Source organism: Micromesistius poutassou (genome assembly GCF_964030765.1).
Source record: "Micromesistius poutassou genome assembly, chromosome: 13".
Taxonomy (NCBI): Eukaryota; Metazoa; Chordata; class Actinopteri; order Gadiformes; family Gadidae; genus Micromesistius; species Micromesistius poutassou.
In genome coordinates, this window is record NC_140283.1 from 5,286,746 (window position 1) to 5,301,745 (window position 15,000).

Consider the following 15,000-nt stretch of genomic DNA (forward strand, 5'->3'; position numbering starts at 1 on the left):
CTGAGGAGCCTGACTTCCGACCCGGGGCCCAGGCCCTTGGCGATGGTCAACAGCGTGTAGTAGCAGCTGCCGTCGCCCCCCAGCCTCAGGGCCACGCTGTCGAACCTCATCACGTGACTGGTGGAGCTGCCGATGCACATACCTGTCACACACACACACGCACACGGCAGGGCACACACACACACACACACACACACACACACACACGTTGAACCCAGGATTGACCTCATCTGTCGGGGAAACCTGATGTGAGACCTAAGCTGGGTGGGGCAGCTCTATAGCCCTGTGGTTGAATCCGGTCCTGCAGGGAATCTGCATGACCCCTGCATATGACCCCTGCATACTTTATATGAATGAAATCAAGACGCAACGTGCTCCACTCACATCTAGACCCTGATGAATGGGTGCAGGATCCATAGCGTAATATTAATAAAGAATAAAGACTAGGACAGCGCTCCAATTTGACTGTTCAATATTGCCATGCGTGTGGCAATACTAATAATAGTTAATGGTGTTTTGGTAGAATGGGTCTGGACCCAGATCCATTCAGCTTGGAAACGGATCCACTAGTCTCTCCTGCCAGCAGTGTTGTTGTTGTTGTATACCGAGTCTTCCCGGCTACAGACCTGCCTCCCACTCACACTGTGAACACAATCAGGTAGTTCTCCAAAAGTACCAAAAGGCGGTTTCACTGTGCTCACATTGGCACTCCCAGTGGCAGCCGCAGGCGTCCTGCACCCTGACGGGCGGCATGTGGTTCCTGCAGGCGGGCGGCTCCAGCTTGTCACAGCTGACCTTGTGGCTCTGCATGATCACCTGTCTGTCGGCCGAGCAGAGCATGGTGTGGCAGCCCTCCGCCAGCAGCCAGGACTCGCCCGGCTGACGCACACAGACACACACAGACACACACAGACACACACGCAGACACACACACAGACACACGCGCAGACACACACACACAGACACACACACACAGACACACACGGTCAAGTGGTGGAGTACCCAGCAGGAAGGGACGGTCGCTTATCGTCTTAACATAGAGAGGATTACCCATTGGAATGCACAGTAATGTAGTCTTAATTAAATGAAGTAAATAAAGTAAAGTAGTACAATTTAAAATAATACAAATAATAATACATGAGGTTTAAAATGGTACCAAAAAGGGAGAAACCATGTTTGATAGTAGTTGGGGTATTTTGAATTGAAAGCTTATCATCATATGTATCAAAAATGTTCAAGACCTTATGCTGATCTTGATAATACGTTTCTAAATATTGCCCAGCCCGAGCAGTAATAGGGTGTTTTTCCTCTATTCACCTGTATTCAAATAGGAGTTTCAAAGCCTGCCATACCTCTCTTTGCTTTCCATTATCGTCAACACACACCCTCGGAGGACCAGCTGAAAGTCAACACACATTGCGGCTGTTAGTACCATTCTGGTAGTTTCCAGTGCGAGTGTATGTGTGGATTGGATGTGTGGTTTGTATTTGTGTGAGTATGTGTGTATATGTATGTGTGTGTATGTGTATGGATATGTATGTGTGTGTGTGTGTGTGTGTGTGTACGTGTTTGTGTGTGTCTGTATGTGTATGTGTATGTTTACGTGTCTGTGTGTGTATGTGTGTGTGTGCGTGTCTGTGTGTGTGTATGTGTTTGTGTATGTGTGTATGTGTATGTACTGTATATGTATATGTGTGTGTGTGCACGTGCGTATGTGTGAATGGATGTGTTTGTGTGTGTACGTGTACGTGTGTGTGTGTGTGTGTCTGTGTACTTGTACGTGTGTGTGTGTGTGTGTGTGTGCGTCGTGCTCTCCTCACCTCTGCAGATTCTCTCTGGGTACTCGTGATCCAGCGTCAGCAGCATCAGCAGTTGATCCATGCTGTTCAGGTGCAGCGTGTTGTCTTGGTAACCATGGTTACCGGCCAGCGCACTGAGCTCCGCCCGGTCGTAGTCGTGCCCCACCCCGATGGGGAACACGGAGAAGCCTGGATACAAGAGGGCAGTCCCCCTGGGCCTCAGACCACAACACTAGAGGGCAGTCCCCCTGGGCCTCAGACCACAACACTAGAGGGCAGTCCCCCTGGGCCTCAGACCACGACACTAGAGGGCAGTCCCCCTGGGCCTCAGACCACGACACTAGAGGTCCCCCTGGGCCTCAGACCACAACACTAGAGGGCAGTCCCCCTGGGCCTCAGACCACGACACTAGAGGGCAGTCCCCCTGGGCCTCAGACCACAACACTAGAGGGCAGTCCCCCTGGGCCTCAGACCACGACACTAGAGGGCAGTCCCCCTGGGCCTCAGACCACAACACTAGAGGGCAGTCCCCCTGGGCCTCAGACCACGACACTAGAGGGCAGTCCCCCTGGGCCTCAGACCACAACACTAGAGGTCCCCCTGGGCCTCAGACCACAACACTAGAGGTCCCCCTGGGCCTCAGACCACGACACTAGAGGGCAGTCCCCCTGGGCCTCAGACCATGACACTAGAGGGCAGTCCCCCTGGGCCTCAGACCACGACACTAGAGGGCAGTCCCCCTGGGCCTCAGACCACAACACTAGAGGTCCCCCTGGGCCTCAGACCACAACACTAGAGGTCCCCCTGGGCCTCAGACCACAACACTAGAGGGCAGTCCCCCTGGGCCTCAGACCACGACACTAGAGGGCAGTCCCCCTGGGCCTCAGACCACGACACTAGAGGTCCCCCTGGGCCTCAGACCACGACACTAGAGGTCCCCCTACTGGGCCTCAGACCACAACACTAGAGGTCACCCTACTGGGCCTCAGACCACAACACTAGAGGTCACCCTACTGGGCCTCAGACCACAACACTAGAGGTCAGTCCCCCTGGGCCTCAGACCACAACACTAGAGGTCAGTCCCCCTCAGACCACAACACTAGAGGTCACCCTGCTGGGCCTCAGACTACAACACTAGAGGGCAGTCACTAGAGGGCAGTCACCCTCAGACCACAACACTAGAGGTCAGTCACCCTCAGACCACAACACTAGAGGTCAGTCACTACAGGTCAGCCACCCTGCTGGGCCTCAGACCACAACACAAGCGCTCACCATTCCCTGTTTAGTCATGGAGCAGAAACTTTCATCCAGTGCAATTTATAATCCGTTGAGATGAAGGTCGTTAATCATTAGGTGGAGATGAGCTTTAGTCATCTCTGGTCGGGTCTCAAACCCGGATCCATTCAGTGGAACACCTAAAGTCACTATACCACCCTGCACCAACACCAGCAATGAACCAATGATAACACACGAAAAACACGCACATAGACATACACATAACAAGTCAAGTCAGCTCCATATGCTACAGGCCTTACCTGCGACCAGCGCCTCATTGGCTGCCTTTTGGACGTCGTCTGATGACTTGTCAGTCACCAGCATCACCACCGCCTTGGGCACACCCGCTCTCCCGCCGTTGTAGGGGGAGAGGGCTGTTTGGATGGCAACCTGCAGCGCATAGCCTGGACAGAGCAACAGAAACAGGATGGGAGAGCGAACATATTCCCCGCCTGGCTGTGGAACTCTGGCACCAGACCTGGGGAGTTCGGTTCATTCAGGTAACACTTCTTATATGTGTGCATATGTGTGTGTGTGTGTGTGTGTGTGTGTGTGTGTGTCCCCGCATGCATGTGGTTGTGTGTGTTTGTGTTTGTGTGTGTGGTTGTGTGTGTGTGCATTCGTACTGCATGCGTGGGAGTGTGGTTGTGTTTGTGTGCATGTGAGCGTGTGTGTGTGTGTGTGTGTGTGTTTTGTGTGTGTGTGCGTGCGTGCGCCCGTACGTGTGTGCGTGCGTGTTTATGTGTATGTGCGTGCGTGTGTGTGTCTGGTCCTACCCAATAGAGCGGCAGTAGCCGGTCTGCTGTGGATGTCCTCTATCAGGTTGAGGAGATCAGATGTGCTCTGCACATCCGCCCATGTGACCTCTGCAGTGGGGAAGGGGGCGGCGCCATACTGGACCACGCCCACCTGGGTCTTGTTGGGGCCTTGGTGGAGAGCAATGGAGAGGCAGGGAAACCAGTGTTTATTTATTGAATTATTATATCAATGATCCATTATGAGTACTTTTATTACATTCATCCATGATGGTGCATCATCTGGTACATGCGTGTGTTGTGATCACGCGATCGATGAACACTGAACTACAGACAACCGCAGAAATGAAGACCGGCGTCGATACCGGTAATGAATATGCATCATCTGGTCATACACCAGCACATGTGATCATGTGATCACGGGGTGGAGGGAGGGTGAGCTGAAGACGAGAGAGGGAGGAGGAGGCAGAGGGCAGGGTGTCCCACCGATGTCCGCCTGCTGGACGAAGGCTTTGACGAAGGTCTTCATGTCCTCAAACTTATCGCCGGCCCTCAGCAGGAACAGCAGGTCCAGAGGCTTCTGACAGGGCGCTGCCCGGAACACACACACACACACACACACAGTGTTGACGTGTCACACACACTGAGTCACACCTTTATGAGTGTGCGTGGGTGTGTGTGTGTGCATGCATGCCTGTAAGGGTGAATGAGTGTGCATGTGTGTGTGTGTGTGTGTGTGTGTGTGTGTGTGAGCTGGCTTTTGTGTGCATTTGTGTGTGTGTGTGTGTGTGTGTGTGTGTGTGTGTGTGTGCATACGTGTGTGTACTGGATTTTGTGTGTGTGTGTGTGTGTGTGTGTGTGTGTGTGTGTGTGTGTGTGCATGCCTATGTGTGCGTGAGCTGGCTTTTGTGTGCAATTGTGTGTGTGTGCGCATGTGTGTGTGTGCACTGGCTTTTGTGTGCAAGTGTATCTGTGTGTGTGTGTGTATGTGTGTGTGTGTGTGTGTGTGTGTGTGCGTGTGTGTGTGCATGTGTATCTGTGTGTGTGTATCTGTGTGTGTGCGTGTGTGTCTGCGTGTGTATCTGTGTGTGTGTGCGTGCACGCGCGTGTGTGTGAGTCACCTGAGGGCAGGGCGTTGAGCGGGGTGATCGGTGGGGGCAGCGTGGGGGAGTAGGGCGTGACGGCCCGCCGCGTGATCCGGATGACCTCGTCGACCACACCGGGCAGGTCTGCGTAGCCGCCCACGCTCAGGGGGCCAGGCGGCGTGCTGAAGGGCAGCAGGACGCTCTCGTCCACCTGGGTGCCCACCCTGATGGGGTACACGTGGGTGGTGCTGGTGCTCTGGGGCGGCCGCACCTCGTCCGTGGGCGGGCTCTTCGTGATCAGGAAGACCAGCTGGGAGACGGGCGGCCTGGGGGCGGTGGGCCGCAGCTCGCTGGTCTCCTCGTAGGTGCTGCTGATGGCGGCCCCCGTGCGGACCTGGGTGCCGCCCCTCCAGCGGATCTCCCTCAGGCGCTGGCGCCACAGCGTGCTGTTCTGCCACAGCTCCCAGCGCCGGATCTCCACGGTGACGGTGAGCGAGTACTGGACGACGGTGACGCGGACGTGCCGCTGCTCCTGGCTCATCTTCCAGATCACCTGCTCCAGGAAGAGCAGCGTCCGGTTGAAGTCGTCGGGCCCCACCGCCTCCGAGCCCTCCACCATGAACGTGACGTCCACGGGGGGGAGAGGGGTCGCCGTGGTGAAGGGGGACAGGCCGGCGGCCGGGGTAGTGGGCTGTAGGATGGCGCCCTGCTTGGGTACCACACGGGTAGGCTGGAGCGTGGTGCCGGTGGTGGTGGGGGTGGGGGTGCTGGTGGTGCTGGTGGGTCTCCGGACGGGCTTGGCCGTGGTGGTCAGAGGCTTGGGTACCTCGGGTTCCTGGCCGAGGGTGCAGAGGTGGTCCTTGAGCTCGAGGAGCTGGTCGGGCAGCTCAGCGGGGCTGCTCAGCACGTAGGCCCTGCTGTCGGGGTTGGCGCCGGTGATCTCGTTGATCTGGCTCATGTCGACCCCGGGGCCCAGGGCCACCGTCAGCGTGGCGATGTTCTTCTTGCGCAGCATCTTGACGGTGGTGCGCAGGTGCCGGGGGTTGGCGCTGGCGGTCAGGATGATGGCCACGCGGCCGGCGTGCTCGCGCTTGTTCTTGTCGTAGATGTTGATGGCGAGGTACTTGATGGCCTCGTCCAGGAAGGCGGCGTTCCCGCCCGTGTAGCGGAGCTCGCGTACGTTCTTCTTGAACAGCCACTTCTGGACCTACGAGTTTCGATAGAACACAATAAAATCGCCCGTTCTGAATGTAACAACGATGCTCAGCAACACCATGTGACAGCAAGCGGTCACGTGGTGCGTGATGAACAGCTTCATCCACCAGGCTGTCAGGAAGCTGAGCTCTCTCCTCTCTCTCCCAACCCCTCCTCTCTGCCCCCCCACCCCCCCCCCCCGCCCCCGAAAAACACTCTGGACTCTGAACGCTGACTTTCAAACCGACTGTCTTTTCTGCACTATAACAATATACATTTTTTGCACAATTACAATATTACAACATATCATACAAAATACATTTTGCTGCGATTAGTGACAGTTTTTTGCACTACTACAATATATATTACAATTCATATATTTTGCCCTATTATAATATATCATCAATTAATCTTTTGCTGCTACTACCGACTGTTTTTTGCACTCTTATATTTTAAAAAGTATTGTTTATTTTTAGATCAGTCAATGTCTTTATCTGTTGTGCGCTTTATTGTTTTCACCCCGGGATAGAGAGAAACGTTGTTTCCATTCCTTTGTATGTTTGTTACGTGTGAAGAAATTGATAACAAAGCCGACGTTGACGTTGACGTTGAACTCACCTGCAGTTCGTTCGTTTTGACCCCAGAGTGGTAGAGGAGCACGGTGGCGCGCGTGTGTGCAGACCCCATCCGGAAGGGTTCCACCACGCCCACGACGAACTCCTTCACCTTCTGGAAGTCCTGCTCGCTCAGCGCCGTGGAGCCGTCCAATAGGAAGGCCAGGTCCATGGCGCGGTCGCAGCCGCCGACGGGCATCTCGGTGGAGGAGGGCATCGCGGTGGAGACGGTGAAGCCGGGGGTGGGCGTGGGCGCGGGGAGCTCGTCCAGAGCGGTGCAGTCCTCACAGCTCAGGGTGTTGTTCTCACAGTGACTGCGGTGGACAAACACAAACAACAAGGCCTCGTGACCACGCCCCACCGCAGCAGACCGTCACACCCAACTCCCCCGACGCTGCCCCCCCCCCCCCCCCCCCCCCTTATCCCCCCGCTCAATACCCTGCCCTCAGGTAACACACACACACACATATGCACACACACAGACGGAAATCGATAAAATAGTCAAACGATGCGATTTGTATTGTGATTCTGTAAATATCGGGATAGGATATCATATCACGATTCTTTTTGTGCAATTTTTGTGTGGTTTTCACTTGAAATAATACATGCACCAGGCTTTGAAACTCAGCAAATGTTTAAATAACTTCAGTTAGACACTGAATAAGAAACATACACACTTTCACCATTAATTCCCTTTCACTAAGATTTCATTGACGTTTCCGTTTTTTTGAACAAAAGCTCCAAAGTCGTGTGGAGGCAGTGAACCCGTCCCTCTGTGCGGTCAGCCGTCTCACCATATCTTGCAGTGCTTTGGATCGTCGTGGTTGAGGACGACCTTGACCCCGTGGGAGATCCTCTGCCCCTCATGGACGCACACCTGGCACTGGGCGGGCTGCACGCAGCGCATGGCCACCTCGTCCAGCAGCTGACCTGGGAGGTGAGTACACACCGGACCGCCTTAGTGATCCTGAGGCGTCAGACGACTGGGAACTGGGACAGCCTATTCCAAGAGTGTGGCGTGCCTTTGGCCGCATGCGGGGCTGCCGTGCATCGCCCAGTGTGGTTTACACACACGCTGCTAGTGGAGGAGGTGTCATGTCCCACACACTTTGAAGCGCTTTATAAATGCAATTCATTGTTTTAAAAGTATTATTATTAGGATACAAAATGTTTTCATTCAGGTAGGAGTTGGTGCCTGACAGGTGTGTTCTCGTCTGTCCTGTGTTTTGGATACCTGGGGGACAGTTGGCATGGCAACCCTCCACACAGGTGAGGGGGCAGTGGAGGGGCTCCGGGTGCTGGCAGGTGAGGGGACAGGCGGAGCCACAGGTGTTGTACCTCCACTGGCACAGCTCCTCCCCCGCCACCGGGACGCTGGGGTTCAGCTCGTCACAACTCATCGCTGAGAATCAAACACACAAGCACACACACACACACACACACACACACACCCTGTTCACACTGGATTGACAGGAAGGGAGCAGGTAGTATTGTTAGCTGGCCCAGCCATCCCAGTCAAGGGCTGAGGCCAGTTGTTCAACCACTAGAAATGTCCGCTAGTTGGAATGAAACACGTGACAGATGTTCTGCTGCTTGTGCCTGATCATTAACAGGGAGGTTCCCTGCACCTTGTAGGTTTCCCATGCGGTGGTTTGACAACCAATTATAGGAAAACAGTTATCCCAGTTATTATGTGACAGATTCTGTGACATACAGGTAAGGTACAAGTAAGTAATATGTATAAACTCACTGTGTCAAAGCCAGATATTACAGTCAGAGAGGAACTTGAAATAGTCATTTGCTTGAAGGGGGGGGGGGGGGGGCACGGTGACTCACGACAAAGGCCATTGGTCCTCCAGCTGACGGACACGCCCTTCTCAGAGCACGCCTGAGCGTAGGCCGCTATGACATCACAGAAACACGCGCAGTCACCCACGGACGGACACGAGCACGCCGCCTCCACGCACATCTCCACGTACGGCTCTGCCTCCACCTGCAGCGGGGACGAGTGCACCGTCAGCGATGGGCCCTGTGGCCATTACGATGTAAAGGTTGTGTGACTGTAGATATATCTGTAGATATGTCCTACCTTTTCTTGTCTTAATAAAGTGTTAAAATGTAATTTACGATCATGTTTATGTTCATTATCACGTTCATCATGTTGTGTAATGTCATGCTGCTTCTCTTTGCCAGGTCTCTCTCCGAAAATAAACGTTTAATCTCCATGAGGTTGGCCTGGAAATGCCGACATGAAAATAAGAATAAATCCATACTTGGCTGTTGCACTGCTGGAAGAGAGCGCCAGTGAGCACGCCGCAGGCCTGCTCCACAGTGATCAGCCTGACCACGCTGTCACTGCAGGGGGAGGGCAGCTACAGCGCCACCCGACAGACAGACAGACAGTCAGAGGGACGGACACATGGGTACGAAACAGTGAACTGAGAAAGAAAGAATTAGGGCAACAGAACAATGCAACAAAGACAGAGGCTATTATAGTATGAACACGTCATGCACACATCCCGCTCAGTCCTTGTAATATACACAAAAGCTTTCATAGTATGAACACATCATGCACACACTCCACTAACAGTAATGATGTTGTGCTAATGTACACGTTTAGCACTCAATAGATGCAGCGCTGCCTACCTCAGTGACATCAGCACAACTTGGTTTGACTTTCCAGGAGTTTCCAAAGTGGGCAAACCCAACTTCCAGCTGGTTGTTGCTGCTCACCAAGTCGTTGTTAACATTGCCATCAAAGTTACCGCAGAGCCCACACACTTGACCCTGCAAACCATGGCAATCATCATCAAATGCACACAAGGGGCATGCTTAAATTATTGATGTAGAGAGGGACCAACAGTAATGCAAAAAAACGCATAGGCTGACCATTGAGTCTAGACCTGCGCTTTATAGAAGAGGAAATGCTACAAATCCAACCGTAATAAACAGTGAGAATCCTTACCCTGTATTGGGCAGAGATGTGGACTAGGAGATGGGTGCCTTGGTCCCAGCTGATGGAGATGTGTTTACCGAGGAGCAGGATGTAAAACTGACCGGAACGTACAATCTCCACCTCTGAGCCCTGCAGCACGGGCCTCCTCATCCTCACCTGTGGACAAGTCATGTTCACACTTTTGAAACGAAAAGGGTCTTTTCGATCAATCGTGACCAATGCATCCGTACTTCTAATGATTTTGCGACAATAGATACACGCAAGAAGTAACTGATTGTATTGTTACCTGTCTATGTTGCATAGTGATCAGTCCTCCCTGGTAGTAGACGGAGATGGATTTACTACAGCGGTGTTCTGCTATTCCACAGCCCTCATTCTCCACCAAAACACGGAATGAGCCGTCCCTCCCGTCACACATATCCTATTCACACACACGGACACACACAGAAACAACAATGTTCATAACAACAACAACAACAAAATGTATACCTGTTGTTCTTCACTCTTGTTTGAACATCTCTCACCTGGACCAGGACATACTGGCAGAGTCCCGGGAAGGAGTATTTGAGGCCATCAAAGGTGATGTAGTGGCCTTGTCCCACGGTGCGACACACTCCGTCACACACCTTAGTGGAGCACTGCCATTTACTCCTCTCACACACACTGCAGGAAACACCTCAGTGTTAGTGTTGCCTCACACTAACCCACCTCTCGCTCTCACTCTCACCCTGTTGACTGTATCACACACAAGAGTCCTACCAGGTGTTGCAATCCATGGAAACGGTCTGGCCTGAGCCATACATGACGTTGTTATGGTAACAGGGACACTGGTCTGGTGCAATGCATTCGCTCCGGTGGCGAACCTGGAATCAATTGCTTTATCAGTCTCTGTGTTTCCATTTAGGGCACGGGAGGGTGTAATCCAAGCAACAATGCAAGCACACACATACACATACATAAACACGCACACTCACACACATGTACACGCACATACACACATGTACACGCATACACGCACTGATCCACATGCATGTGCATGCACCCGTGTCTTGGGATTCATGCACTAGATTGAATGCATGCCGACACAATCCTACACATGTATCCAAATGCCCATGCACACAAACACGCACACGCACGTGCACGCACACGCCTACCGTGCCAGGGGGGCAGAGGCAGCCCTTGATGCAGGCCAGGCTGATGCAGGGGAGGTCCATGTTCCGGCACGTTCTGGCACACTCCAGCCCCTTCTGCCCTGGCCCACAGTCGGCTCGGGTCAGAGGGGGAGGGCAGGGAGCGGAGCGGCGCTCTGTAAACACACGACACAAAGGCATTCGGTACGGTAAACAGGAGGCAGGAGGCATGGAGGCTGCTCAATGAGAGGGGAATATGAAACTGGAAAAGAGGATTTAAAACATGTAATCATATGTTGATAAAGTGTCTTCTAGACAGATGTAAGGTGTAAACTAGCATCCTTAGTGTAAATAGTATTATAGCATGAAGTGATGTGATACCATATACAGGCAAAATACACTCACAAATCAAACAATATAATAAACATTGTGTTTGGCGGCCTCATGCAGTGTCTGGTTTCCAGCCCGTGCTCTGTGCCGTCTCCCTCCAGAATGTCTGCTATAACCTAGTAGGGCCGCTGCATCCAGAATGACTATGAGACAAACCTCTAGATGGTGCAAAGTCATCATCGTAGAAGAGGTCAGACAGCATGTTGCTGTTCATCTCAGCAGAGCTGCAGCGCATGGCGCCGTTCTCACAGGCGCTGTGGGCAGTGACATACATAGAAAAGGCACTGTTGAGATAGAACCATATAGAGTAGAAATCTAACCATATACAGTGGACATATAACCATGTGCAGTAGAAATATAACCATATACAGTAGACATATGACCATGTGCAGTAGAAATATAACCATATACAGTAGACATATGACCATGTGCAGTAGACATATAACCATATACAGTAGAAATATGACCATGTGCAGTAGACATATAACCATGTGCAGTAGAAATATAACCATGTGCTGTAGAAATAGAAACGTAGGCAGTTAAAAAAGTAGTGTATACAGAAGAAATAGAACGGTATACAGTAGAAATGGAACCTTATAAAAGTATAAATAGAACCATACACTGTAGAAACATAGACATATAAAGTAGAAATAGAACAATATACAGTAGAACAGACACAAACACAGCAGCAACAGGCACAAACACAGTTCAAGTCGAAAATATACACAACACAAATCCAAAAGAGTACAGGAAAATACACAATCTTTACACAAAGGCAAGTCAAAGCAGGCCATGAGATCCTTAAACGCTTTTGTGTTCTGTACTCAAGGGCAAGGGCAAGCTCTGCTGCGTTAACAACGGGTTGATGATGGGGAGAGGTGTATACTTTAGTAGACAAGGGCCCACGCACACACACACACACACACACACACACACACACCCCCACGCACATGCGCACACCCACGCACATGCACACACACACACACACAGACACACACAGACACACACACACACACACCCAAACACATGCGCACACCCCGGCACATGCACACGCACACACACACGCACACACACACACACTCACACACACACACACGCACACACACACACACACACACACAGGACACGAACACAGGGTAGGCCAAACCCCCCACTGACCATATGCTCTTGTGGTCAGCGTAGACGTCTCCGGGCTGGTAGAGCTGTCCGTCGTGCAGGCAGCTGCAGAGGTCGGCCGCCACGCACTCCCCGGCCTGGCTGAGGTAGAGGCCGGCGGGGCAGAAGCAGCCCTCCTCACAGGCCCGCTGGCCCTCGCAGCCCGGCTCGGCCGAGGACAGCGAGCGGCAGGTCCGCCCGCACGCGCTCCCGCAGGCCTCGTACACCTGGCCCGCGCCGCACTCCATCTCTGGCATGGTGGGGGAGACGACGGGGAGGAGTTATTAGGCGTCGATCCACCTTCTGCTGTCATTGAGACGGTCCGCTCCCGTCTGATGCGAGATGTTTATCCAGTAAGATCAATAGAAAAATATACAGATACGTCGATCATGAAACATTATTTTAGCTGCAAGCGAACGGTTCACTATGAAATGAACGGTATATGACGGTATAAAACATAAAACCGTTCATAACAGAAAGGATTCAGCATGAGTACAAAAGGAGGACAGTGAATGGATATGGGTCTCTCTAAAGGGAGTGGTGCAGCACGAGCGTGTGCGTGCTGTGCACACGCGCGTGGACCCAGGGTGCATCACGGGCGGTCGCGTCTCCGCAGCGCCGTACCACAGAGCGCCGGCGAGCGCCACTCCAGCAGCACGCCCCTGGCGGCGCACATGGTGGCGTAGGAGGCGAGGGCGGAGCACAGGCACTCCTCGCCGTCCACGCACGCGCACACGTCGTAGCGGCAGAACTTGTGGAACGGCGCTGGGTTCACCAGGAAGTGACACGGGCGGAAGGCCTCTGACATCATTGCCGAACACGCCTCCTCTGCAAATCGGACTACCGGGAAGAAAAGAAGGAAAACACGCCGATGGCAGATGAGAGGTTGCCTGTGTGTGTGTGTGTGTGTGTGTGTATACGTGTGTATACGTGTGTGTATGTGTGTTTCACCTCTCTTGGGGTTGAGTGCACACGGGTCGGTGTCAGGTCTGTGGATGGAGTCGCAGTCTGCGCTGATCCTCCACGATTGGCTGAACGCTTGCGGGCCCGCCTCCACCAGTCCAGCGCCGGACAGGAAGTCATCCCCTTGGTTACCGTTGTAGTTACCACAGAGACCACAGGTGCGTCCCGCCCACGCCAATCCAAGCTGATGATGTCATTATTCACAAAATAACAAATGTGTCACGCTGATGAACAGCCCGGCTAGAGTCCATCTCTGAGGAAACCTGCCCTGAATCTCCCTGGGTGTTTGTGCCTTCATGTACGGGACGGTTGAGGGAGTAGAAAGAGAGAGTACGTGTTGCATATGACCACAGGTCAAATGCCCCTGTTGAGCATGCTAGAGGGCGGAGCCACTAAGCTGCCCACTCCTTAATCAAAGCTATTATAGCCACGCCCACCTTCAGAAGCACCCTGCCTCGACCGTCCCAGTCCAGGTGGAAATCATCTTCAAACCTCACACGCACCGCAGCCTGGACAGACCTCTGGACATGCAGGCTACCTGCACAACCAAACCGAAAAACACAGCATTTATATATCTTCTGTATATATATCTATCTATATATATATATATATATATAGATATATATATAAATATCATTGTTCTCTCTAGTTACATCTTGGTGTGTACATCATTGTACTTCTTCTATAGTGTATTTATTTCCTTTTTCTTTCGTTGTCAGTATGTTTGTATGTGTATCTCATAATGGAAAACAAAAACATCCAAAATATAATAAGTAGAATACAAAATATTAAGAAATAAGAAGATCTAAGGATATTACTTTCACGGTGTCATGATCCCACGTACCATGATGCATTGGGGTTTGGATGTCCATGCCGTTGACGGAGACGCCGCCTCCGTGCTTCAGCTTCACCACCATGTTGTCCAGCGCCGCCAGGGTGAGGGTGACGGAGCGCGTGCACACGGCGTCCTGGTCGTCGGCACACTGAAGCACAGACACCGTCGTATCGACAGACCACCAACGCAACCGACAATACCAGAGCACGACACCGTGAAGGAGAGCCAATGGAAGGGTTTCAACCATGTGATGGGAAATGCCCTAAAATAAGTTATAGCCTCCATCTTGGTCCTTTTTTGATTTGATTTGATTTTTATTAGGAATTTAAAAGTACTCAAAGGAGTATCAAATATACAATAATCCCAGAGGATAGCACTTAAAAGCATTAATTAAAACACTTATTTCCGAAGTGGTCCTCGATGGAAACAAACAACACATGGAAACAAATAAATCGACCAGAGAACACAGAAGAACAAAAGCTGAAAGAAAGCTAAAGTTGTTTTCATTATTATGGGGCACCAAGAGGGCCGCCTGCGGTGTGCGTGACATCAGGTGAGACCCTCCAACGGGGTTGTGCTGTGCGTCTACCTGGACGTTCTCCACGATGACAGAGAACTGCGCGTCGGTGCAATCCTGCGCCAGCAGGTACTGACACGGGCCGGTGGAGGTGAAGAACTTGTTGTCGAAGGTCTTGATGTGGGACTGGCCCATCACCAGGCACTCACCTGACGGGGGGGGGGGGGGGGACAGGGGAGGCTGCAGGTGAGAGCGGCCCGAGGACGGATGGACCAGGGAATGTGTGTCAGATATATCATCTTCCTTTGACTCACCAGGACAGCCTTCATTGG

The 15,000-nt window shown here is 52.4% G+C and overlaps 1 protein-coding gene across 1 annotated transcript in view; it reads right to left on the bottom strand.

Moving 5' to 3' along the window:
* Positions 1 to 15,000, bottom strand: part of vwf (von Willebrand factor) — a gene marked incomplete at its 5' end in the record, with an annotated part of 29,780 nt that overhangs the window by 9,140 nt on the left and 5,640 nt on the right. The window contains 27 exon segments of the mRNA XM_084477837.1: positions 1 to 142; positions 702 to 879; positions 1,353 to 1,399; positions 1,821 to 1,988; positions 3,335 to 3,478; positions 3,851 to 4,000; positions 4,316 to 4,420; positions 4,951 to 6,121; positions 6,727 to 7,036; positions 7,517 to 7,652; positions 7,957 to 8,124; positions 8,559 to 8,715; positions 8,996 to 9,094; positions 9,369 to 9,509; positions 9,688 to 9,834; positions 9,965 to 10,099; positions 10,203 to 10,341; positions 10,438 to 10,541; positions 10,833 to 10,984; positions 11,355 to 11,452; positions 12,357 to 12,603; positions 12,978 to 13,193; positions 13,305 to 13,500; positions 13,754 to 13,854; positions 14,161 to 14,299; positions 14,741 to 14,877; positions 14,983 to 15,000. The exon segment at positions 1 to 142 is cut by the window's left edge and continues 100 nt beyond it; the exon segment at positions 14,983 to 15,000 is cut by the window's right edge and continues 29 nt beyond it. Coding sequence (XP_084333963.1) covers positions 1 to 142; positions 702 to 879; positions 1,353 to 1,399; positions 1,821 to 1,988; positions 3,335 to 3,478; positions 3,851 to 4,000; positions 4,316 to 4,420; positions 4,951 to 6,121; positions 6,727 to 7,036; positions 7,517 to 7,652; positions 7,957 to 8,124; positions 8,559 to 8,715; positions 8,996 to 9,094; positions 9,369 to 9,509; positions 9,688 to 9,834; positions 9,965 to 10,099; positions 10,203 to 10,341; positions 10,438 to 10,541; positions 10,833 to 10,984; positions 11,355 to 11,452; positions 12,357 to 12,603; positions 12,978 to 13,193; positions 13,305 to 13,500; positions 13,754 to 13,854; positions 14,161 to 14,299; positions 14,741 to 14,877; positions 14,983 to 15,000 — 4,945 coding nt within the window.